The 23681-nt window shown below is 60.3% G+C and overlaps 1 protein-coding gene across 2 annotated transcripts in view; it reads left to right on the plus strand.

The window, feature by feature from the left end:
- MARK4 (microtubule affinity regulating kinase 4) overlaps positions 1–23588 on the plus strand; it is a 60843-nt gene extending 37255 nt beyond the window's left edge. Inside the window, exons 10-18 of one of the 2 annotated variants that reach the window (XM_073322247.2) lie at positions 1311–1410; positions 1879–1988; positions 11821–11977; positions 13262–13476; positions 14069–14172; positions 16127–16387; positions 17502–17581; positions 19372–19416; positions 21524–21682. In XM_073322247.2, coding sequence (XP_073178348.2) covers positions 1311–1410; positions 1879–1988; positions 11821–11977; positions 13262–13476; positions 14069–14172; positions 16127–16387; positions 17502–17581; positions 19372–19416; positions 21524–21588 — 1137 coding nt within the window. In that variant the 3' untranslated portion in view covers positions 21589–21682. Of the gene's footprint in view, positions 1–1310; positions 1411–1878; positions 1989–11820; positions 11978–13261; positions 13477–14068; positions 14173–16126; positions 16388–17501; positions 17582–19371; positions 19417–21523 lie in introns of both variants that reach the window. The other variant, XM_073322246.2, reaches the window with a different exon arrangement.
- The last annotated feature ends 93 nt before the right edge of the window (positions 23589–23681 follow it).

The raw sequence follows: 23681 nt of genomic DNA on the forward strand, positions 1-23681 counted from the left end.
GGGACCTCCCGGCATTCCCTGTGCTCAGTCCCTTGGCATTCCCCATTCCCTGTGCCCTCCATCGATCTGGGTCGGTTACACCCTGCCCGGAACAACCTATTGGCAGCCCCCAGACAGTGTGGTGCCTCCCAGCCCCGCCTCTGCTCCTGGAGTAACTGTTTAACCCTTTACACCCTGTGCAGAGCAGTGCAAAGCCCAGAGGGAAACCGAGGCACACAGGGGCATCATAATAATATTACCAACAATTCCCACTTCCTCACCCTGCTGCTCCTGTGCTCTGTGGCCCCATTTACCCAGCCCCCCCAACTCTGTCCGTGGAGCTGGGACGCCATCTTTGCCCTCTGCTCTGCACTGTGCCCCCCGAGTGGCAGCAATCCCCATGGGAGCGAGCTCTCATTAAGCTGTTTCTGCCTGCACAGGGCCCTGCCTGGCGCTGTCTCCCCAATGACTGTAATTAGTGTAATTGACTCAGGGGATAATTACAGGGTGTCTGAGACCCAGGCAGGCTCCGTGCAGCCCCCACAGAGCTCAGCCCCCTGCGCGGGTGGGATCTGCAGAGCCAGCAGGGAGTCCCTGTGGAGGTGCGGCTCCTGCAGGTCATGGGAGCTCCCTGGGGGCCAGAATTTGGGCTGTCGGGCTCCCTAACCCACAGCATCTCTAGACACACAGCAGGGATGGGGCCCAGGTGCACTGGAAGGAGTGCACTGAGTCCTTTGTCTCCGCTCCTGGTCTGCAGGCCCTGCCGGGGATGGAGGGTCTGCCCAGTGGTGGGAAGACACAGCCTGTTCCCCAGCGGGGAGATGCAGGCTGCGTCCTGAGGGGTGCCGGGGGGGAGATTCTGCCCTTGTCCCGCTGGGGGTAGGGATGTGATGGGTGCCTGGCAGGGAGAGACAGGCCCTGTCCTGGGGCGGGGGCAGAGTGATGGGTGCCGGGCAGGGAGACTTCCCATGGGGTTGATGGGTGTGTGGCGGAGGGAAGACGCAGTCCTTGTCCTGGGGTGTGTGGCGGGGGCGGGGGTTGATGGGTAAGTGGCAGGGGCAGATGCAGCCCCTGTCCCGGTTGTGGAGCGGGAGGAGTGCGTAGTGACATGGCCCTTCCCCCAGTGCGGAGGCGTGTGTGTATGATGGGTGCGTGGTGGGAGGCAGACGCGGCCCTTGTCCCAGTTGTGGGGGGGGCGGCGATGGATGTGTGGCAAGGGGCAGTCGTGTCCCCTGTCCCCATGGGAGGGAGGGTGAGGGGTGCTTGGTCTCGAGATGCAGCCCCCACACCAGGGAAGCCCGAGACCTCCTAATCCATCCCTTCTCTCTCAGCAAATCATGAAGGACAAATGGATCAACATCGGCTACGAGGGCGACGAGCTGAAGCCCTACAAGGAGCCTGAGGAGGATTTTGGGGACACCAAGCGCATCGGTGAGGGTCCAGGGCTCTGCTGTGCTGAGTGAGCACCACTGTCTGGACCCTGATGACCAAGTGGGGAACGCCTATTGGGGGAGCATTTGTCCGCAGTCCCTCTGAGGTTCACGGAGGGGCTCTGCTTGGCACCAGTTAGGGGAGGGCTCACTGAAGTGGCCTGAGCTGACTGGCTGTGGGACAGAGCGAGACTACGGCCCCACGGCCTTGACCCTTGTCCGACCCCCCCCCCCCCCCGCCAGGGCAGCTGCACAGGGTCCCAGGGCCGGGACATGGCCCCTTCATCCCAGCCCCGACAGGGCTCAGAAGTACCTGGGCAAATGGGCGCTGCCCATGGGCCTATCATCTAGCCCAGGGGACACACGGGGCTTGTGCCATCTGGCGGGGGCTGGACGCTGCATGGCACCTGCCCCGGCAGGGGTGGGGGTGGTGTCTGTGCCAGAAGTGAATCCAACCCCTCTCTTCCAGAGGTGATGGTGGGAATGGGATACACCCGCGAGGAGATCAAGGAAGCCCTGAACAGCCAAAAATACAACGAGGTCACGGCCACCTACCTCCTGCTGGGCAGGAAGAACGAGGTGAGTGCAGGCCCAGGGGAGCCTGGGGCCTGATCTGGAGGTGGGGAGGACCCGTGGGGAGCCTGTGATGCGTTTCCCCTGGGATGCAACCTGGAACTGGGGTATCGCTGAACCCTCTGTCTCGCCAGTCTGGGCTCCCTTTTAAATGATTATATGTAATAGCATACAGATCAAAGTACGTTACCATAAAAAATAAAACCGCAATCTAAATTCTCTAAACTGGATAGGATTAAATAGTTAGATAGTACAAACTGTCCACCCAGCTTCCCTACACAGGCAGGCTTCCTTCTTTCCTGCCTGGCACCCCCCATTCAGTCTTTGTTCCTAAGGTGTTTCCAGGTGTTGTGTTGAGAGGGAGTGAGGCTCTCCCAGTTGAACTGACTTCCCCCTTTTATAGTTTATTCCATGTGGAAGGAGCTTCTTTGTTTCAAGCCAAGCCCCCAACCCAGTGTGTGGAAAAACACAGGCACTAAAATGGAGTCCAGTGTCCCCTTATCTAGTCACATGCCCTTTTATGCTTCGATGAGTCACTTTCTCCAGACCAGTCACAATTATAGACCTCTGTCATATAACTCCATAGTTCAAAGATGAGCAGTCCCTGTCTTTCTAATCTCTCCTAATGTAGAAGCTGTTCCATTCCCCCCTCATCATTATTGTTGCCTTTCTCTGTATCTTTTCCAACTCTAATATATCTTTTTTTGAGATGGGGTGACCAAAGCTGCACACATTAGTCAAGGTGTGGGTGTACCATTGATTTATATAGTGGCATTTATATAGTGATATTTTCTGTCTTATTATCTATCCCTTTCCTAATGGTTCCTAACATTCTGTTCGCTTTTTTGGCTGCCGCTGCACGCTGAGTGGATGTTGTCAGAGAGCTATCCAAGATCTCTTTCTTGAGTGCTAACAGCTAATTTCAATGCCATCATTTTGTATGCGTAGTTGGGATTATGTTTTCCAATGTACATGTGTGACGTGACAGCATTACTTTGCATTTATCAACATTGAATTTCATCTGCTATTTTGTTGTCCAGTTTAGTGAGGTCCTTGTGTTTAATGAGGTCCCTGTGTAACTCTTCGCAGCCAACTTTGGACTTAACTATCTTGAGTAATTTTGTATCATCTGCAAATTTTGCCACCTCACTGTTCACCCCTTTTTCCAGATCATTTATGAATATGTTGAACGCACAGGTTCCTATACAGATCCCTGGGGGACCCCGTTATTTACCTTTCTCCACTGTGAGAACTGACCATTTATTCCTACCCTTTGTTTCCTGTCTTTTAACCAGTTATTGATCCATGAGAGAACCTTCCCTCTTATCCCAGGACTGCTTACTTTGCTTTAGAGCATTTAGTGAGGGAGGCTTTCTGAAAATCCAGGAACACTATATCCACGGGATCACTTCATGCTTGTTGACCGCCTCAAAGAATTCTAGTAGATTGGGGAAGCATGATTTCCCTTTACAAAACCCATGTTGACTCTTCCCCAGCATATCACGTTTATTTGTGTGTTCTTTACTATAGTTTCAAACAGTTTTGCCTGGGTCTGAAGTTAGGCTCACTGGCCTGTAATAGCCAGGATCACCTCTGGAGCCTTTTTTAAAAATTGGCATCACATTAGTTACCCTCCAGTCATCTGGTACAGAGGCTGATGTAAGCAATAGGTTACATACCACAGTTGTTGTTCGAATGATGGTCCCTATTCTCTTCCACGGAGGGTTGTACACACGTGCCATGAATCCAGAGCTGGAGATTTTGAAAGTAGTAGTGTCCCTTGGTCCACACATGCGTACTCGCTACGCTTCATGGTTTTGTCTGAGACGATAAAGGGCAGGGCGGGCTGACCATGCCCTCATTTCCTTCTCACTGCCACATGGTCCGAATGTGATGCACTTTCTAAAATGCAGGGGGGAAAAGATGGTTTTCTACCTGTACATGGTTAGTATTTTTGTTGGTTTTACAGTAATTTAGTTTTTAGGATTGTTAGGGACTTCAGGATGCCATTCTACCCGTCTCCTGCTCTCCCACCTCACCCTCCCTAGCAACCAGGTCTGGGTACTGGGTTATGCCAAAGACATGGGGGTTCAGGATCTGCACCTCCTGCCATCACTCATTCTTGGTCAGTGACGAGCTAAGCACTGCCTTTACTGCTTGGGAGAAGCCCATGTTGCTTTCAGGTGCCATATCTGCCTCTCCTCCCCAAGCCGTACCCGGGCAGGCTGGGCTCTCTGCCTCAAGAACCACCTCATGGAGGTCGCCATGAGACCGCAGTCAGACCCCTGCTAGGGACTGCCCCCACAGTACATCAGCCTGAGAAGCCCAGGAGTGCACCTCCTACCACGGAGACCAGGTCCGGTTCAACTGGTACCAGTGCTATGGACCCAGGCAAGGGCCGAGTTGTCAGGCTGAGACACATGTGCATAACATGGCAGGGAGTCTTCCTCCAGGCCCAAAAAGGACACTGCATCGCCTACAGGTTCCAGCCACGGAGAAGCAGCATGTTCCAAGGCTTACAAGACATCACACAGAATGCCAGCTCCACCATGCCATGCACCCTTTCCAGGTCAGTCGGTGCCACTGAAGCCAAGAAAACCCTGGGTTCTGCGGAAGTGCTCCATTCCAGCTCTGCTTCCGGTTGCGGGGCGCATGCCGGGAGCACCAGGGAGGCAGAAGTCAGCACCCGAGCCACAAGAGCTCTCTGCATTGGAGGTGGTGAAGTGCCTTCGTCTTCAGGTGCAGTTGCCACCGAAGAGGGTATGCTTTCCTACCTTGAACTTACCTCCTTTGGGTCATGTTCCCGCCTGCTCTCTGCGGCTCCTGTGGTTCCGACAGTACCACAGGCTCTGGCTTCTCGACATGGGAGGACTCGGACAGAGCACAGGGTCCGCCCCTCCCGGAACGTCGCTATGACTATCCAAAAGTTCCATCGGCTCAGTGGCAGTACCCGCCCTTTCCCCAGCAAGGGAGCCATCGGTGCCTCACTCATGACGATCACGTGACAAAGGGGACTTAGATCCCTCAGGAATCGAGGACGCACATCAACGTCCTGGAGTTTCGAGCTGTGCAGAGGGCGCCCCGCGCCACGCATTTCTCCCATCCGTGCACACGGTCACCAGCGCTCTGCGAGGAAGCAGTTCCTCTGTGGGTCACCTACAAGATCCTGTTGTCAGCAGCCTATCTCCCCGGGAATCAGAACGTGATTGCAGATTCTCTGAGCCAGCAGTTCATGGGCGCTCCACGACACCGTGGTTGCCGACATTTCCACTTGCGGGGAGACTCCAACTACCAGAGTCCTTTTTGCCTCCCATGCCAACAGCAAAGGCACCCAGTACTCCCTGGGGAGGGGGGTGGGGCAGGGCTCGGCACCCGCTCTCAAGGCAATGCCCTAGTCATCCACTGGTCAGACCATATCAATTGCACCTTTTCTTCCCTACCGCTCCTGCCACATGTTCTATGCAAGATCGGACAGGAGAGAGCAACAGTCATTCTGAGAGGTCTCAGAGTAGCAGCTGTGTTAGTCTGTATTCGCAAAAAGAACAGGAGGACTTGTGGCGCTTTAGAGACTAACCAATTTATTTGAGCATAAGCTTTCATGAGCTACAGCTCACTTCATCGGATGCATTCAGTGTAAAATACAGTGGGGAGATTTATATACATAGAGAACATGAAACATTGGGTGTTACCATACACACTGTAAGGAGAGTGATCACTTAAGGTGAGATATTACCAGCAGGGGAGCGGGGTTGAGGGGGGGAGCCTTTTGTAGTGATAATCAAGGAGGGTCATTTCCAGCAGTTGACAAGAACGTCTGAGGAACAGTGTGTGTGTGTGTGGAGGGTGAGATAAAAATGGGGAAATAGTTTTACTTTGTGTAATGACCCATCCACTCCCAGTCTCTATTAAAGCCTAAGTTAATTGTATCCAGTTTGCAAATTAATTCCAATTCAGCAGTCTCTCTTTGGAGTCTGTTTTTGAAGTTTTTTTGTTGAAGTATTGCCACTTTTAGGTCTGTAATTGAGTGACCAGAGAGATTGAAGTGTTCTCCGACTGGTTTTTGAATGTTATAATTCTTGACGTCTGATTTGTGTCCATTTATTCTTTTACGTAGAGACTGTCCAGTTTGACCAATGTACATGGCAGAGGGGCATTGCTGGCACATGATGGCATATATCACATTGGTGGATGTGCAGGTGAACGAGCCTCTGATAGTGTGGCTGATGTTATTAGGCCCTAAGATGGTGTCCCCTGAATAGATATGTGGACACAGTTGGCAATGGGCTTTGTTGCAAGGATAAGTTCCTGAGTTAGTGGTTCTGTTGTGTGGTGTGTTGTTGCTGGTGAGTATTTGCTTCAGGTTGGGGGATTGTCTGTAAGCAAGGACTGGCCTGTCTCCCAAGATTTGTGAGAGTGATGGGTTGTCCTTCAGGATAGGTTGTAGATCCTTGATGATGCATTGGAGGGGTTTTAGTTGGGGGCTGAAGGTGATGGCTAGTGGCGTTCTGTTATTTTCTTTGTTGGGCCTGTCCTGCAGTAAGTGACTTCTGGGTACCCTTCTGGCTCTGTCAATCTGTTTCTTCACTTCAGCAGGCGGGTATGGTAGTTGTAAGAATGCTTGATCGACATCTTGTAGGTGTTTGTCTCTGTCTGAGGGGTTGGAGCAAATGTGGTTGTATCACAGAGCTTAGCTGTAGACAATGGATCGTGTGGTGTGGTCCAGATGAAAGCTGGAGGCATGTAGGTAGGAATAGCGGTCAGTAGGTTTCCAGTATAGGGTGGTGTTTATGTGACCATCGCTTATTAGCACCGTAGTTTCCAGGAAGTGGATCTCTTGTGTGGACTGGTCCAGGCTGAGGTTGATGGTGGAATGGAAATTGTTGAAATCATGGTGGAATTCCTCAAGGGCTTCTTTTCCATGGGTCCAGATGATGAAGATCTCATCAACGTAGCGCAAGTAGAGTAGGGGCATTAGGGGACGAGAGCTGAGGAAGCATTGTTCTAAGTCAGCCATAAAAATGTTGGCATACTGTGGGGCCATGCGGGTACCCATAGCAGTGCCGCTGATCTGAAGGTATACATTGTCCCCAAATGTGAAATGGTTATGGGTGAGGACAAAGTCACAAAGTTCAGCCAACAGATTTGCCGTGACATTATCAGGGATACTGTTCCTGACAGCTTGTAGTCCATCTTTGTGTGGAATGTTGGTGTAGAGGGCTTCTACATCCATAGTAGCCAGGATGGTGTTTTCAGGAAGATCACCGATGGATTGTAGTTTCTTCAGGAAGTCAGTGGTGTCTCGAAGGTAGCTGGGAGTGCTGGTAGCATAGGGCCTGAGGAGGGAGTCTACATAGCCAGACAGTTCTGCTGTCAGGGTGCCAATGCCTGAGATGATGGGGCGTCCAGGATTCCCAGGTTTATGGATCTTGGGTAGCAGATAGAATACCCCAGGTCGGGGTTCCAGGGGTGTGTCTGTGCGGATTTGTTCTTGTACTTTTTCAGGGAATTTCTTGAGCAAATGCTGTAGTTTCTTTTGGTACCCCTCAGTGGGATCAGAGGGTAATGGCTTGTAGAAAGTGGTGTTGGAGAGCTGCCGAGCAGCCTCTTGTTCATATTCTGGCCTATTCATGATGACAACAGCACCTCCTTTGTCAGCCTTTTTGATTATGTTGTCAGAGTTGTTTCTGAGGCTGTGGATGGCATTGTGTTCTGCATGGCTGAGGTTATGGGGCAAATGATCGCTCTGTTCTGGCCTCGCCAGTTCTGGTTTCCGTCCTTCTCTGCACGTCAGTGCTGTGACGAAGTGGGACTGTTCTTAATGTTTTATCTGAATAGTGTGGGGGTGCCTCAGTTTCCCTTATGCAGTTCTTAAGTCTCTAGGTGGTGGGATAAGGGTGTATGATGGTTGCAGAGCCCTAGAGGGCAGGTGTGTGCAGGGGTCTGGACAGAGAGAATGGCCGACACCCTGTTTCCTGGCAACTGATGGCCTGAGCCCTTCCCCCCTGCAAGGTGAGAGCTAAAGGGTTGGAGAACAAAGGAATCCAGTGACCTCCTGGCCCGGGAAAGGGACAAAGCCCAGAAGAGGAGGGGCTGGAGGGTGAGTCAGTTGGGGCTGGCTGGGGACATGGAGTGAAGTGCAGATGTGGTTGTCTGGCTCACTGCCCCCCAAAATGGACCCAGCTGAGGGGTCCTGTTCTCTGTACCTACAAGCTCTGGTTTAGACCATGTTCCTGTCGTCTAATAAACCTTCTGTTTTACTGGCTGGCTGAGAGTCACGTCTGACTGCGAAGTTGGGATGCAGGACTCTCTGGCTTCCCCAGGACCCCGCCTGAGCAGACTCGCTGTGGGAGGGACAGAGGATGCTGAATGCTCCGAGGTCAGACCCAGCAAGGAGGAAGCCGTGTGAGCTGTTTACCCTGCAGACAGTCTGCTCCCAGAGAGGAGGCTCCCCCAGAGTCCTGCCTGGCTGCGTAGGGAGCAGTTCCAGAGCATTGCCCAGGAACTCCATGACAAGTCCGTCCCCCACTTCTGCTGCCAATGTTCCCAGAGCTGCTCACACAACATAGAGGAAGGATCAGGCATTCTGATCCATAGACGCTCCCCATAAAAGCTTGTTTTTTGGGTGGGCATCTTCACTAGAATTGGACTATTTGTCGGCAGGGCAAGACATCCTCTCTAGTAGCAGGAAAGAGGCCACGAGGCTCCTAACGGGCCAAGAGGAAGCATCCTGAGGACATGGACATTCCCCTTCTTCTGGACTGCCTTCTGTCCCTGAAGGCGTCAGAACTCGCACTCAACTCCATCAAGGTGCATATAGCGGCTATCTGTGCCTTCTATCCCCTGTGGAGGGGCACTCTGTCTTTGCACGCCCCTTGACTAGCAGGCCTTGAAAGGGCCTCCTATGGACTTATCTGCCCATTCAACTCATCGCTCCCCAATGGGACCTCAACCTTGTCCTCACGCCATTGATAAAACCACCCTTTGAACCTCTGGCCTCCAGCTCTCTGTCTCTCCTTTCCATGAAGGCCGCCTTCCTGGTAGTTATTACTACCCATCTCATGGTAGGCAAACTGGGGGCCATGACAGCGGATCCCACATTCCTTAAGGACAAGGTTTCTCTGTGTCTGCACCCAAGTTTCTGCCAAAGGTTGTATCCTGTTTTCATGTCAACCAGCCCGTACGCTTACCTGCCATCTTTCCAAAGCCTCACGCCTTGGCAGAGGAGCGGCACCTTCACTCTCTTGACCATTCAGCAAGACTCCTAGACTGTTTATGGCGATAGCTGACAGGATTAAGGGGCAGGCGATCTCCACACAGAGGATCTCTAAGTGGGTTTCGGCGCACATTACCCTCTGCTATCGGCTGTCAGGACTGTCTCTGCCCCTTGGGGTACGAGCCCATTCCACAAGAGCACAAGCATCGGCTACGGCCACGTTTCACGACATGCCGCTTACAGACATGTGGGGTGGCCCTGTGGAGCTCGGTACGAACCTTCTCTTCTCATTACACCTTGGTGTGCGACCCTGCAACGGATGCCTCCTTCGGCACAGCTGTTCTCCATTCCACAGTTCTGTCCTCTTCCTCGCACCCTCCTCCTGACTGGGTGCTGCTTGTTAATCACCCTCAAGGGAACACAATAGAGACCGTCACTTGAAGGAGGAGGAGGTTACTTACCTGTAACTGGAGGTTCTTCGAGAGGTGTGGTCCCTATCTGAATTTCAGTCCCACCCTCCTTCCCCTCTGCTGCGGGTCTGTGCCATTTGCAGTGGAGAAGGAACTGAGGGTGCAGTCAGTCCACCCCGCCCTTTTATTGCCTCATATGAAACCATGAGGCGGAGCAAGGGCGCATGTGCGGACCAACGGACACTACTGCTTCCAAAATCTCTGGCCCAGACACATGGCGCATGCGTATAACCTTCAGTGGAATTCAGATAGGGACCACACCTCTCAAAGAACCTCCAGTTACAGGTAAGTAACCTCTTGGCAGTTCTGCGATTTCATATATGAGTTCCTTCAGAACTCTTGGGTGATGCTGTCTGGGCCTGGTGGCTTATTACTATTTAATTTCTCAATTTGTTCCCAAACCTCCTCTATTGACACCTCAATCTGGGACAGTTCCTCAGATTTGTCACCTAAAAAGAATTGTACCCAGGTGTGGGAAACTCCCTCACATCCTCTGCAGTGAAGACTGATGCAAAGAATTCATTTAGCTTCTGCACAATGGCCTTGTCTTCCCAGAGGTACTCCTTTAGAACCGGCATTGTCCAGCGACCCCACGGACGGTTAGCTAGGTTTCCAGCATCTGATGTGGTTTACATTTTTTTTGCTGCTTGTGTTTTTTGCTAGATGCCCTTCAAATTCGTTTTTTCGCCTTCCTAGTTACACTTTTACACTTGCCTTGCCAGAGTTTAGGCTCCTTTCTGTTTCCCTCAGTAGGATTGTGACTTCCAGTTTTTAAAGATGTCTTTTTGTCTCTAACCATCTTCGTTATTCCGCTGGTTAACCATGGGCATGTTTTGCTCCGCTTCCCGATTGGGGGTGGGGGAGGTATACGTATAGTTTGAGCCTCTGTGATGGGATTTTGAGGCAGGGTGAAATGTACCAGCGATTCTGAACTGGGAAGGGCAGCAACCACATAGGGCAGCTGCCAGCTCCATGCCCTGCAGCCAGATCTTGGCTGCAGGGGCCAGAGTCACGGAGTCACAGGGGCTGGTCTGTTCCCCAGTCTGTGATCAGTCTCCTGGGAGTGACCCCTTTAGTGGGCCGGGCCCCAAGAACCTCCCCAGTTGCACAGGGCCAGGCAGGACAGCAAGACTGGGCCTTGGGCACCAGCGACGCTGTCTCCCTGCAGCAAGTCCAGCCCAGTCTGTGCCCTGCGGAACCCTGCACCGTTCTCTTCCACGGCTGCACGATGCTCCCAGGAGTGTCACAGTGACACTGGCAGTCTCTGCAGAGCAAGGCAGCCATGTGTTAGCCCCTGGCTCCTGCCTCTGAGCAGCCTGGGTCTGCGCAGAGAGGCCGAGGCTAAGCCAGAGACCAGCCTGGCCAAGCCTGAGGAACCAGCCAAGCAGGGATGGCTCCCTCCCTCATCTCCCTTAGCTCCCCAGGTCTGGGCTTCTGAGCTCCTCCAGAAGGCAGCCTGTATCCCAGTCCCTGAGCCCTTGTTCCCCAGGCCTGCCAGCCAGGTTTCCTGCTGCTACTTGTGGATGGTTCATTCTTCGGCAGGGTCTTTGTGTTGCTGGACCCACTGTTGAGCCTGTTCTTCAAAGGCTTAATTTGTTCCCCCAGACAGACAGCTATCCCCTCCACACATGCACACTGTTAATCCTTTTGCAGCCACTGGGCAGCCGTGCAACATACAGAGGGAAACTGAGGCATGCCTCAGCTTCATCTAACCATTACAGAAAACTTCCACTTCGTTACCAAGGGCAACTCGGGGGAGTCCGTGGCGGGATCTGGGCTTGGGGAGCAGCGCCCAGGAGTGGGCCCAGGAGGCCAGGGATGACTGACCTGGCAGCAAAAGGACACAGCCCCCAGGTTTCTCTCCTGGAGAGGGCTGTGGCTCAGCCTCCCTTCTCCAAACTGGGCCAGGCCCAACCCTGGTGCAAGGATGAGGGGGGAGCAGCTCCCGCTCCTGTTAGGCAGGAGCTCCCCAGGCAGACGTGGATCGCTGGCCGTGCTGGGGGCATGATGGCTTGGCAGCACCGTACGGCGGGTTGGCCACGGGCGCCAAGGAGCTGGCTCTAGGGGGCACCCTGGGATCACCTTCCACCTCTGGCCAGCGTCACCCACCTGGACTCCAGCCAGCGGCTAGGTAACAGGTGTCCTCTCCCGGCAGGTGGAGGGGAGCGAGTCGCACACAGGCAGCAGCCTCTCCCTGGCCCGGGTGCGGGCGCCCAGCGAGGTGTCCAATGGCACCAGCAAGTCGTCCTCCCATGGCAAGAGCCAGCGCAGCTCCTCCACCTACCACCGGCAACGGCGGCACAGTGACTTCTGTGAGTGCCAGGCTGCCCCGCGGCCCCCGCCCACAGCAGCGGGCCCCTGGCTCTGAGGCCCCTGCACCCTGAGGGCCACCGGCTGTGCAGAACCCCGTGGGGCACCGGGGTGAAAGGGCAGCTGGGCACCAGGGGCTGCCCAGGGGTTCTGGGGCACGGGTACGGAGGGTTGTGCGGAGTTCAGGGGAGAGCTCAGGGCTGTGGGGAGTTCGGGAGGGGAGTGGGCAGTGAGTTTGGGGAAGGGGTCAGGGCTGTGGGGGGCAGTGGGGAGTTTGAGGGAGGGGTCAGGGCAGTGAGGGTCCGTGGGGAGATGGGAGTTTGGGGGGAGAGGTCAGGGTAGTGGGGGGCCGTGGGGAGTTTGGGGGGAGGGGTCAAGGTAGTGGGGGGCCGTGGAGAGTTCAGGGGGAGGGGTCAGGGCAGTGGGGGCTGTGGGGAGTTCGGGAGGGGAGTGGGCAGTGAGTTTGGGGAAGGGGTCAGGGCTGTGGGAGGCAGTGGGGAGTTCGAGGGAGGGGTCAGGGCAGTGAGGGTCCGTGGGGAGATGGGAGTTTGAGGGGAGGGGTCAGGGTAGTGGGGGCTGTGGGGAGTTCAGGAGGGGAGTGGGCAGTGAGTTTGGGGGAGGGATCAGGGCTGTGGGGGGCTGTGTAGAGTTCAGGGGAGGGGTCAGGGCAGTGAGGGGCCATGGGGAGATGGGAGTTCAGGGAAGGGGCCAGGGTAGTGGGGGGCTGTGGAGAGTTCAGGGGGAGGGGTCCGGTCAGTGAGGGTCCATGGGGAGAAGGGAGTTTGGGGGGAGGGGTCAGGGTAGTGGGGGGCCGTGGGGAGTTTGGGGGGAGGGGTCAAGGTAGTGGGGGGCCGTGGAGAGTTCAGGGGGAGGGGTCAGGGCAGTGGGAGCTTTGGGGAGTTCAGGAGGGGAGTGGGCAGTGAGTTTGGGGGAGGGGTCAAGGCTGTGGGGGGCAGTGGGGAGTTCGAGGGAGGGGTCAGGGCAGTGAGGGTCCGTGGGGAGATGGGAGTTTGGGGGGAGGGGTCAGGGTAGTGGGGGGCTGTGGAGAGTTCAGGGGGAGGGGTCCGGGCAGTGGGGGGCTGTGGGGAGATGGAAGTGGGGAGTTCAGGGCAGTGGGGGGCTGTGGGGAGTTCAAGGAGACTGTGACTGAGTAAAACCCTATGGGACAACAAGGTGGAGTCCCCAGCGCCAGCCACCCCCGCCTGCTGCCCCCTCTACCCAGGCTGGGTGGCAGCCAAGGCTGCCGTGCTCCCAGACAGGATATCAGAGCTATCCCCTGCCTGCAGGTGGCCCCTCGCCGGTCCCCATGCACCCCAAGAGGAGCCCCACAAGCACCGGGGAGGCAGAGCTGAAGGAGGAGCGGATGCCCTCGCGTAAGGCCAGCTGCAGTGTGGTGAGCAGCGGGCGCGGGATCCCCCCCTCCAGCCCCATGGTGAGCAGCGCCAACAACCCCAACAAATCCGAGATCCCTGACCGGCGCAAGGACAGCACCATCAACACGGTGAGGGCGTGTGCTGGGGCAGGGGGTGGGCTCCAGGACGGACAGCAGGGGTGGGGAAGTGGGGTGGAGAAGGGGACAGGCAGAGGGATCTGGCAGGAAGGGTATGGCCAGCTGGGCTGGGTGACAGGGTGGTGTGTGCCCCAGGGGATGGGGAGCGGGGCAAGGTGCCAGGGGGAGCAGCATGTGCCCCTGGGAGGGACGGAGGAGTGTTGTGTGCCCCCAGGGGGGACAGGCAGTGGGGCGGGGGCCAGCGGTGTGTGCCCCCGGGAGGGATGAGCAGTGGAGCCGGGGAAAGTGGCGTGTGCCCCTGGGGGATGGCCAGGGTGCTTTGGGCAGCAGCGTGTGCCCGTAGGGGACCAACACAGTGTTTTGGGGAGCAGTATGTGCCCCCGGGGGAAGGGCAGGGTACCTTGGCGGGTGGTGTGTGCCACAGGGCATGGGCGGTAGGAGGGGTGCCAGGGAAGTGGCATGTGGCCCAGAGGACGGGCCTGTCTCCTAGGCAGCTGGTGCTCCCATGTCCCTGCCCCTTCGGGTGGCGGGTAACGGGTGGGCCCCACAGATCTTGGGCTCAGCCCCGCTCGGTCCCTCGCAGAACAACATCCCGTCGAGCGTGATGACGCGGAGGAACACGTACGTGTGCACGGAGCGGCCCGGCGCCGACCGCCACTCGCTGCTGCACAACGGCAAGGAGAACAGGTAGCTGGGCTGAGACGGGGGCTGGGCTGGAGGGGCCCAGGGGTCTGATCCGGGAGGAGGCTGGATGGGCCCAGGGGGCAGTGGGGGGATACCAGGTTCTGAGATGGGGCTGCCACAGGTGGTCGCTCTCCCCTCCCTCCAGGAAGGGCTACTGCGCTGGGGCAGGCTTTCAGGCAGTGGGATGGAGCTCTTGCCCCCCGCCCCGGGGTGTGAGGGGTAGAGGCAGCTGCCCTGAGTCTAGGTAAGGCTGGGGGGCGGGTAGGGGACAGAAGGGATGGGCAGTGCTGGTGGGGGAGAGGAAAGCCTTGGTGGGGGAGGAAGCTGGCCCTGCCCCTCCCCCACAAGCATCAGCCATGACTGAGCTGCAGCCGCCCCCAACCCCCTGTCACGGAGTCCCTGGGTGATGCTCTGGAACTGCTCCCCATGAAGCCAGGCAGGACTCTGGGGAAGTCTCCTTTCTGTGAGCAGCCTGTCTGCAGGACACACAGCTCACACAGCTTCCACCTTCCTGGGTCTGACCTCGGAGCATTCAGCCTCCTCTGCCCCTCCCTGCGCTTCCCCCAGCGAGTCCACCCAGGCAGGCTCCTGGGGAAGCCAGAGGGTCCGGCACCCCAACTCCGCAGTCAGACGTGACTCTCAGCCAGCCAGTAAAACAGAAGGTTTATTAGACGACAGGAACATGGTCTAACACAGAGCTTGTAGGTGCAGAGAACAGGACCCCTCAGCTGGGTCCATTTTGGGGCCAGTGAGCCAGACAACCCCGTCTGCACTTCACTCCATGTCCCCAGCCAGCCCCAAACCTCCAGCCCCGCCTCCTCTGGGCTTTGACCCTTTCCAGCCCAGGAGGGCACCTGATTCCTTTGTTCTCCAACCCTTCAGCTCTCACCTTGCAGGGGGGAAGGGCCCAGGCCATCAGTTGCCAGGAAACAGGGTGTCAGCCATTCTCTGTGTCCAGACCCCTGCACACACCTGCCCTCTAGGGCTCTGCAATGATCATACACCCTTACCCCACCACCTAGATACTTAAGAACTGCATAGGGGAAACTGAGGCACCCCCACAATATTCGGAGGAAACATTAAGAACAGGCCCACTTCATCACACCCCCACCCCTTCCTTCCTGTGGACCCTGGCCGCCCTGGTTCCCGTCCCACTTTCCACTTGCCCTGTTCCAGTGCGTCACGGTTAGTACCATGACAGATCCTAGGATAACCTCGCAGGGCCCCTTCCCCCACCAACCCCCCAGTACCCCACGGGCAGTGCCATGATGGATCGGAGGATAACCTCGCAGGGCTCCCTGACCTCACCGACGCCCCCCCGCCCCCCATCCCTGCGGGCAGTGCCATGATGGATCCCAGGATTACATTTTAGGGCCCCCTTCCCCTGCCAACCCACTCAGTTCCCTGCAGGCAGCACCATGACAGATCTCGGGATAACCTCTCAGGGCCCCTTCTCCCACTGACCCCCCAGTGCCCCGTAGGCAGTGCCATGACAGATCCAGGGTTAACCTCGCAGGGCCCCCTTCCCCTGCCGACCCCCCAGTGCCCCGTGGGCAGCACCATGATGGGTCCCAGGATAACCTCAAAGGGCCCCCTTCCTCCACCAACCCCCGAGCAGTGCCCCACGGGCAGCACCGTGATGGATCCTGGGATAACCTCCCAGGGCCTCCTTCCCCCACCTACCCTGTGGGAATTATGGGGAAGGGAGTACATAAGCAGTGTGGAGGAGAGGGGTGCGTGGGCATTGATAGAGTACTAAGTGCATGGAGGAGAGGGGTGCGTGGGGGTTATGGTGCAGGGAATACATTAGGGGTGGGGAGGAGAGGGTGTGTGGGGATTATGGGGCATGGGGTGCATAGGGGGTGGGGAGCAAAGGGTGCATGGGGGTTATGGGGCAGAGAATGCATAAGGGGTGTACATAAGAGGCTCACAGTGGGGCTCTCTCCCCTCCCCCCAGCTCCATCGCCAACCGGGTGCCCCCCGCGTCGCCCTCCAGCCACAGCATCGCCACGTCGTCCTCGGACCGCACCCGCCTCTCGCGTGGCACCACCATCCGCAGCACCTTCCACGGGGGCCAGGTGCGGGACCGGCGTGGGGCCGTGCAGAACGGGCCGCCCACGTCCCCCACGCTGTCCCATGAGGCCACGCCGCTGCCCCAGAGCCGCAGCCGCGCCACCTCCAACCTCTTCAGCAAACTCACCTCCAAGCTGACGCGGAGGTGAGTGCCCCAAGCCCAGCACTCGGTGTGGGGCAGGGGTGCTGGCTGTGGGGGGGACACTCCCAACTCCTCCAGCCCATGTCTCTCCCAGCAGGGGGCGCTGTGGGGGGCGGGGCGGGGTGGGGGTGGTGGCTGTGGGGGGCTCCCAGCAAATCCAGTCCCAGCCTCTCCCAGCAGGGGGCGCTGTGGGGGGTGGGGTGGGGGTGGTGGCTGTGGGGGAGCTCCCAGCTACTCTAATTCCAGCCTCTCTCAGCAGGGGGTGCTGTGGGGGAGCTCCCAGCCTCTCTCAGCAGGGGGCGCTGTTGGGGGGCGGGGTGGGGGGGTGGCTGTGGGGGGCTCCCAGCTACTCTAGTCCCAGCCTCTCTCAGCAGGGGGTGGGGTGGGGGTGGTGGCTGTGGGGGGCTCCCAGCTACTCTAGTCCCAGCCTCTCTCAGCAGGGGGCGGGGTGGGGGTGGTGGCTGTGGGGGGCTCCCAGCAAATCCAGTCCCAGCCTCTCCCAGCAGGGGGCGCTGTGGGGGGTGGGGTGGGGGGGGTGGCTGTGGGGGAGCTCCCAGCTACTCTAATTCCAGCCTCTCTCAGCAGGGGGTGCTGTGGGGGAGCTCCCAGCCTCTCTCAGCAGGGGGCGCTGTTGGGGGGCAGGGTGGCGGGGGTGGCTGTGGGGGGCTCCCAGCTACTCTAGTCCCAGCCTCTCTCAGCAGGGGGCGGTGGCTGTGGGGGGCTCCCAGCAAATCCAGTCCCAGCCTCTCCCAGCAGGGGGCGCTGTGGGGGGTGGGGTGGGGGTGGTGGCTGTGGGGGAGCTCCCAGCTACTCTAATTCCAGCCTCTCTCAGCGGGGGGGCTGTTGGGGGGCGGGGTGGGGGGGGTGGCTGTGGGGGGCTCCCAGCTACTCTAGTCCCAGCCTCTCTCAGCAGGGGGTGGGGTGGGGGTGGTGGCTGTGGGGGGCTCCCAGCTACTCTAGTCCCAGCCTCTCCTGGCAGGGGGTGCTGTGCGGACCCCCAGGTTGGGCCCCAGGGTCTGGGCGCCAAGTTTCCCTGCATGAGCCGTGTGCCTGGGCACCTCCTGCCTCTGGTCTCAAGCTCTCTGCTCCCCCTTCACTCCGGCCTTCTCTGTTTCAGGGTCACTCTTGACCCGTCTAAGCGGCAGAACTCTAACAGGTGCGTCTCTGGCGCCTCTGTGCCTCAAGGAGCCAAAATCAGTAAGTGCCGCAGCTTCCGCTCCCCCCTCGCTCTGTCTCCCCCTCGCTCTGTCTCCCCCTCGCCTGCTCTCCCTTCCTACCTTTTCTTTCTCACTCCAGGTCCTGTGTTGCACTTCCCCAGCCTGGAAGCCGGGTGATCTCCCAGTGCCCGGGAGCTCTATTCGCCCAGGAGCTCTATTCGGGGAGGGGGGTGGGATCTGGCTGGACAGCAGGGAGCTGTAGGTGCACCGCAATCCACAGGGCACGCGTCCTGTGCCCAGGGGCTGAGTGGCCGGGCTGTGGCTCCTGTGCCCAAGGGCAGTGTGGTCCTGTCACGGAGTCCCCGGGCGCTGCTCTGGAACTGCTCCCCATGAAGCCAGTCAGGACTCTGGGGAAGTCTCCTCTCTGTGAGCAGCCTGTCTGCAGGACACACAGCTCACACAGCTTCCACCTTCCTGGGTCTGACCTCGGAGCATTCAGCCTCCTCCCCTCCGTGCGCTTCCCACAGCGAGTCCACCCAGGCGGGCTCCTGGGGAAGCCAGAGGGTCCGGCACCCCAACTCCGCAGTCAGACGTGACTCTCAGCCAGCCAGTAAAACAGAAGGTTTATTAGACGACAGGAACATGGTCTAACACAGAGCTTGTAGGTACAGAGAACCGACCCCTCAGCTGGGTCCATTTTGTGGCCAGTGAGCCAGACAACCACGTCTGCACTTCACTCCATGTCCCCAGCCAGCCCCAAACTGAAACTCCCTCCAGCCCCTCCTCCCCTGGGCTTTGTTCCTTTCCCGGGCCAGGAGGGCACCTGATTCCTTTGTTCTCCAACCCTTTAGTTCTCACCTTGCAGGGGGGAAGGGCCCAGGCCATCAGTTGCCAGGAAACAGGGTGTCAGCCATTCTCTCTGTCCAGACCCCTGCACACACCTGCCCTCTAGGGCTCTGCAATGATCATACACCCTTACCCCACCACCTAGATACTTAAGAACTGCCTAGGGGAAACTGAGGCACCCCCACAATATTCAGAGGAAACATTAAGAATAGTCCCACTTCGTCACAGGTCCCTACCCATGCCACCATACAGACATTTAGGGCTCACATTGTTGGGGGGTCTGAGCATACTTGGGGTCCTCTCCAAAAGCCCCTCGTCCCCACCTGCTCCTGCAGCCTGTGGGGTGACCCATACACCCAGACAGAGAGGTTCCCCCAAGGCAGGGCCTTTCTGTATCACAGCCCCAGAATTGAGCCCCCTGGTTGTGCCCATGCCCGGCTGTGTGGGGTGAGGTGCCTACGCTGGGTCCTTCTGGGCCCTAGTGCTGTGAGCAAGAGGGGGGAATGGGGGTTTCCTTCCGCAGCTCTCAGAGGGGTTCGTGATGCAGCATCCAGCTGTGGGGGGTGGCTCCAGCCCCCCAAAGTGGCAGAGATGCTGCTCCTCCCTGCCCGGTTGCTCCCATCTTGCCCCATCTGCTCTGCTCGGGGCGGAGCTCAGCCGGGTCCATGGCCTAGCTACCGGCATGCGGATTCATCTGGAGGGCTGAGGGACCCGGGGGCAGCGCGCCCCATCCGGAGCAGCCTTGGACGCCCTCCGTCATTCCCCCTCTGCCCCACTCTATGGAGGAATCAACAGCCTGCCAGGCCAGAGACCTCTTCTGTCTTAAAGGAAACCTTCACGCGGGCCCCTCGCAGCCTAACCCACCAGCGGCTCTGGGTCTGGGAGCAGCCCCGTCTACCCGTGCCCAGCACCCACCGCTGCCCCCTCTGAGTGCAGCACAGAGCCTCGGCTCGGCCACTAACTGCTCCTCTGTCCCCGCCACAGGGTCGCAGACGAACCTGAGAGAATCGGGGGACCTGCGCTCACAAGGTACGTGGTGCTCTGCCCCGCCTTGTCCCGCCCCGACCTGCCTGCTGGGGCAGCCCCGTCCCGCCTCATCCCAGCCCGCTGGGCCTGCTCCGTCCCACCCTGCCCTGCCCCGTCCCAGCCCGCTGAGATAGCCCCGTCCTGCCCCGACCTGCCTGCTGGGGCAGCCCCGTCCCGCCTCATCCCAGCCCGCTGGGCCTGCCTCATCCCGCCCTGCCCTGCCCCGTCCCAGCCCGCTGAGATAGCCCCGTCCCGCCCCGACCTGCCTGCTGGGGCAGCCCCGTCCCGCCTCATCCCAGCCCGCTGGGCCTGCTCCGTCCCACCCTGCCCTGCCCCGTCCCAGCCCGCTGAGATAGCCCCGTCCTGCCCCGACCTGCCTGCTGGGGCAGCCCCGTCCCGCCTCATCCCAGCCCGCTGGGCCTGCCCCATCCTGCCCTGCCCTGCCCTGTCCCAGCCCGCTGAGATAGCCCCGTCCTGCCCCGACCTGCCTGCTGGGGCAGCCCCGTCCCGCCTCATCCCAGCCCGCTGGGCCTGCTCCGTCCCACCCTGCCCTGCCCCGTCCCAGCCCGCTGAGATAGCCCCGTCCTGCCCCGACCTGCCTGCTGGGGCAGCCCCGTCCCGCCTCATCCCAGCCCGCTGGGCCTGCCTCATCCCGCCCTGCCCTGCCCCGTCCCAGCCCGCTGAGATAGCCCCGTCCCGCCCCGACCTGCCTGCTGGGGCAGCCCCGTCCCGCCTCATCCCAGCCCGCTGGGCCTGCCCCATCCTGCCCTGCCCTGCCCCGTCCCAGCCCGCTGAGCCTGCTCCGTCCCACCCTGCCCTGCCCCGTCCCAGCCCGCTGGGCCTGCTCCGTCCCACCCTGCCCTGCCCCGTCCCAGCCCGCTGAGATAGCCCCGTCCCGCCCCGACCTGCCTGCTGGGGCAGCCCCGTCCCGCCTCATCCCAGCCCGCTGGGCCTGCCCCATCCCGCCCTGCCCTGCCCTGTCCCAGCCCGCTGGGCCTGCTTCGTCCCACCCTGCCCTGCCCCGTCCCAGCCCGCTGAGATAGCCCCGTCCCGCCCCAACCTGCCTGCTGGGGCAGCCCACTGGGCCTGCCCCGTCCCACCCTGCCCTGCCCCGTCCCAGCCTGCTGTGATAGCCCTGTCCCGCCAAAACCTGCCTGTTGGGGCAGCCCCGTCCCGCCTCATCCCAGCCCGCTGGGCCTGCCCCATCCCACCCTGCCCTGCCCCGTCCCAGCCCGCTGAGATAGCCCCGTCCTGCCCCGACCTGCCTGCTGGGGCAGCCCACTGGGCCTGCCCCGTCCCACCCTGCCCTGCCCCGTCCCAGCCTGCTGGGTCTGCTCCGTCCCACCCTGCCCTGCCCCGTCCCAGCCCGCTGAGATAGCCCTGTCCTGCCCCGACCTGCCTGCTGGGCCTGCCCCGTGCCGCCCTGACCTGCCCCATCCCAGCCCACTGGGCCTGTCCCGTCCTACCCCGCCCTGCCCCGTCCCAGCCCGCTGAGATAGCCCCGTCCAGCCCCGACCTGCCTGCTGGGCCTGCCCCGTGCTGCCGCGACCTGCCCTGTCCCAGCCCACTGGGCCTGCCCCGTCCTGCCCCGCCCTGCCCCGTCCCAGCCCGCTGAGATAGCCCTGTCCTGCCCCGACCTGCCTGCTGGGCCTGCCCCGTGCCGCCCCGACCTGCCCCATCCCAGCCCACTGGGCCTGCCCCGTCCTGCCCCGCCCTGCCCCGTCCCAGCCCGCTGAGATAGCCCTGTCCTGCCCCGACCTGCCTGCTGGGCCTGCCCCGTGCCGCCCCGACCTGCCCCATCCCAGCCCACTGGGCCTGTCCCGTCCTACCCCGTCCTGCCCCGTCCCAGCCTGCTGAGATAGCCCTGTCCCTCCCCGACCTGCCTGCTGGGGCAGCCCTGCCCTGTCCCATCTCGCTGGGACTTCCCAGAAGCTGCCTTGCCCTGCCGGGGCTGCCCAGAACCTGGTCTCTACACACAACTGTCCCCTTGCTCTGGTGCTGTGGCAGCACCTGCCTCCACCCCTATCAGCCCCCGGGCAGGGACCCAGCACAGCACCCTGCAGCCCCCTTCCCGCCCGGCTGACGCCCCCTCTGCTCCTTCCACCCCCAGTTGCAATTTACCTTGGAATCAAAAGGAAGCAGAACCCCGGCTGCTCCGATGTACCTGGAATGTGAAGGTGACCAGCACCCACCCCCCCGAGGCCATGATGGCTGCCCTGCGCCAGGCCACGGACTCGGCCAGCTGCTGCTGCCGCCAGCTGGAGCCCTTCCTCCTGTCCTGCACGCACGCCAAGAGCGCCAGCGAGCACTTCTGCCACTTCGAGGCGGAGGTGTGCCGGCTGCAGCGTCTTGGCCTCACCGGCGTGCTCTTCCGGCGCCTGGCTGGCACCTCGCTGGCCTTCCGCACCGTGGTGACGAGCATTGCCAACCAGCTGCAGCTCTAGAGCCCTGGATGGCTCCCCACGCCCAGCGGCCTGCCCGTCCTCACTGGGGGTGGGGGGTCCCCCCAGGCTCCCTGGCCTGGAGCCAGTGCAGCCCTGGGATGGATCTGGCCAGCAGCTCGGCCTGTAGGGGAAATGCCCCTGACTCCTCTGGCCTGTGAACCCGGCCTGTCCTCTGCTGGGCCTAGGCCTGGGGCCTGCCCTGCTGCTCATAGGGGCTCACAGGGAGAGCAAGGGCACCGGGCACCGTTCCCCTCTGGGGCGAGGGGCTGGGCCTGGCTCTGCTGGGCTGGGGCCAGGCCCAGGGCTGCCCCACACACAGTGGGGCATGCCCAGCCTAGCACAGGAGGGGGCTCCCCAGGCCAATTGTGGGGTGTCACTGAGCCACTGGCCCCAGTGTAGTGGGGGCATTCCCAACGTTGGCAGGTGTTGAGGTGATAGCATTGGCAGGGACAGGGCAGGGCCCTCTGGGAGAGGCAGGGTGGGATGCTCTGGGTGGGGGTGCTCAGGGCACAGTAAGGCACTCCAGGTTTGACAGGCCCCTGTGGGCTGAGGGTAGGGACGGGGGCTCTGGGCTGGGGGTGATGCAGTGGGGCCGGAGTGAGAAGCGAGACGCTCAGGACAGCAGTGTAGCCCATGGGCCCACCATTTCGGCCGCCTCCAGCTCTGGGCCAGAGGGGAGCCCCATCTCCCTGGGTGGCCGAGAGGTCACAAGTCTCCCAGTAGCAGGGATGTGGCCCCCAGCACAGGGACAAGGGGCCACCCCCTCTAGGCACAGCAGTGCTGAGCAGGTGCCAGGGCGAGTGCTGGGTCCCCGGGGGTGGTCCCAGCCTAGACCATGGCAATGACTCGGGCCCCAGATGCCCCTTGGGTGGGGGGTAGGATGGTGTTGATTGAGCTCGGGGGCAGGGGGGATGGAGCTGGGAGCTGTGGGGCAAGTGCTCATCCCTGTTGCCTAGCAGCCCTGCTAGGGTAGCACGAGGGACTGTGCTCCCTCCCTGGGGGCAGCTCTGACCCCAGCCCTCCCTCCCCCCTGCTTGGCTGCCTCAGTTCAGGGCCAGTGGCTGAGAGGGGCCCTGCAGGCAGCCCCTGGAGAGGCTGGACCTCCAGGGGGACTCGGCCCTATTCGGGGCACAGCCCCCTTGGCGGGCAGGGCCCCAGGTGGGCCATGGTCTCACTGGAGCTGGTACGACCTGGGGCCTGGCACAGCTGCACCTCCCATGGATGGGCACGACCTGCCCACACATGCCCAGGGCTGGGGGGGTCAGCCTGGCCTCATGCCCTGTTCCTGCGGGGGCTGCTGTGGAGGGGGGGGGTGTTGATCTGAGGGGCTGGAGGCTGGGAGGAATAAAGGAGGTTGTAAGCAAGGCAGCAGGGGTCCTGGCCATGGGGCTGGAGGGTGTGTCTAGGTGGCAGGTGTCCTGGCAATGGGGGGCGCCCCTGGGTGGCAGGCATCCTGGCTGGGTGGGGGGTCCCAGCTGGGGCCTGTTGACACCTCCCCTCCCCATTTTTTAAAGAGCAGAGCAAAGCAACAGGCAGCTCCCGGGAAAGCCCTGGTGGGTCTCCCCCCACCCCGGGCTGGGCCCTCCCCTCTTGTACAGCCCCTGTAAATAGCCCCGGAGTCCCTTCGGGTTGTGTAGAGTACCAAGCCAGCTCGTAGCCTTGGGACATTTTTAAGTTATTCCAGCCCTGTGCGCCAGTCTGTATTGACCCCCAATAAACATAGGAAGCCTCCGCCCCGTCTGGCTCCTGCTTCACTGCCACGTGGGCATAGGTCTCGCCCGTCTGTCCGGGCATGGGCACAACGCAGGCCTGCCTCCGTCTCCA

Source organism: Lepidochelys kempii, chromosome 23, assembly GCF_965140285.1.
Source record: "Lepidochelys kempii isolate rLepKem1 chromosome 23, rLepKem1.hap1, whole genome shotgun sequence".
NCBI classification, from domain to species: Eukaryota; Metazoa; Chordata; order Testudines; family Cheloniidae; genus Lepidochelys; species Lepidochelys kempii.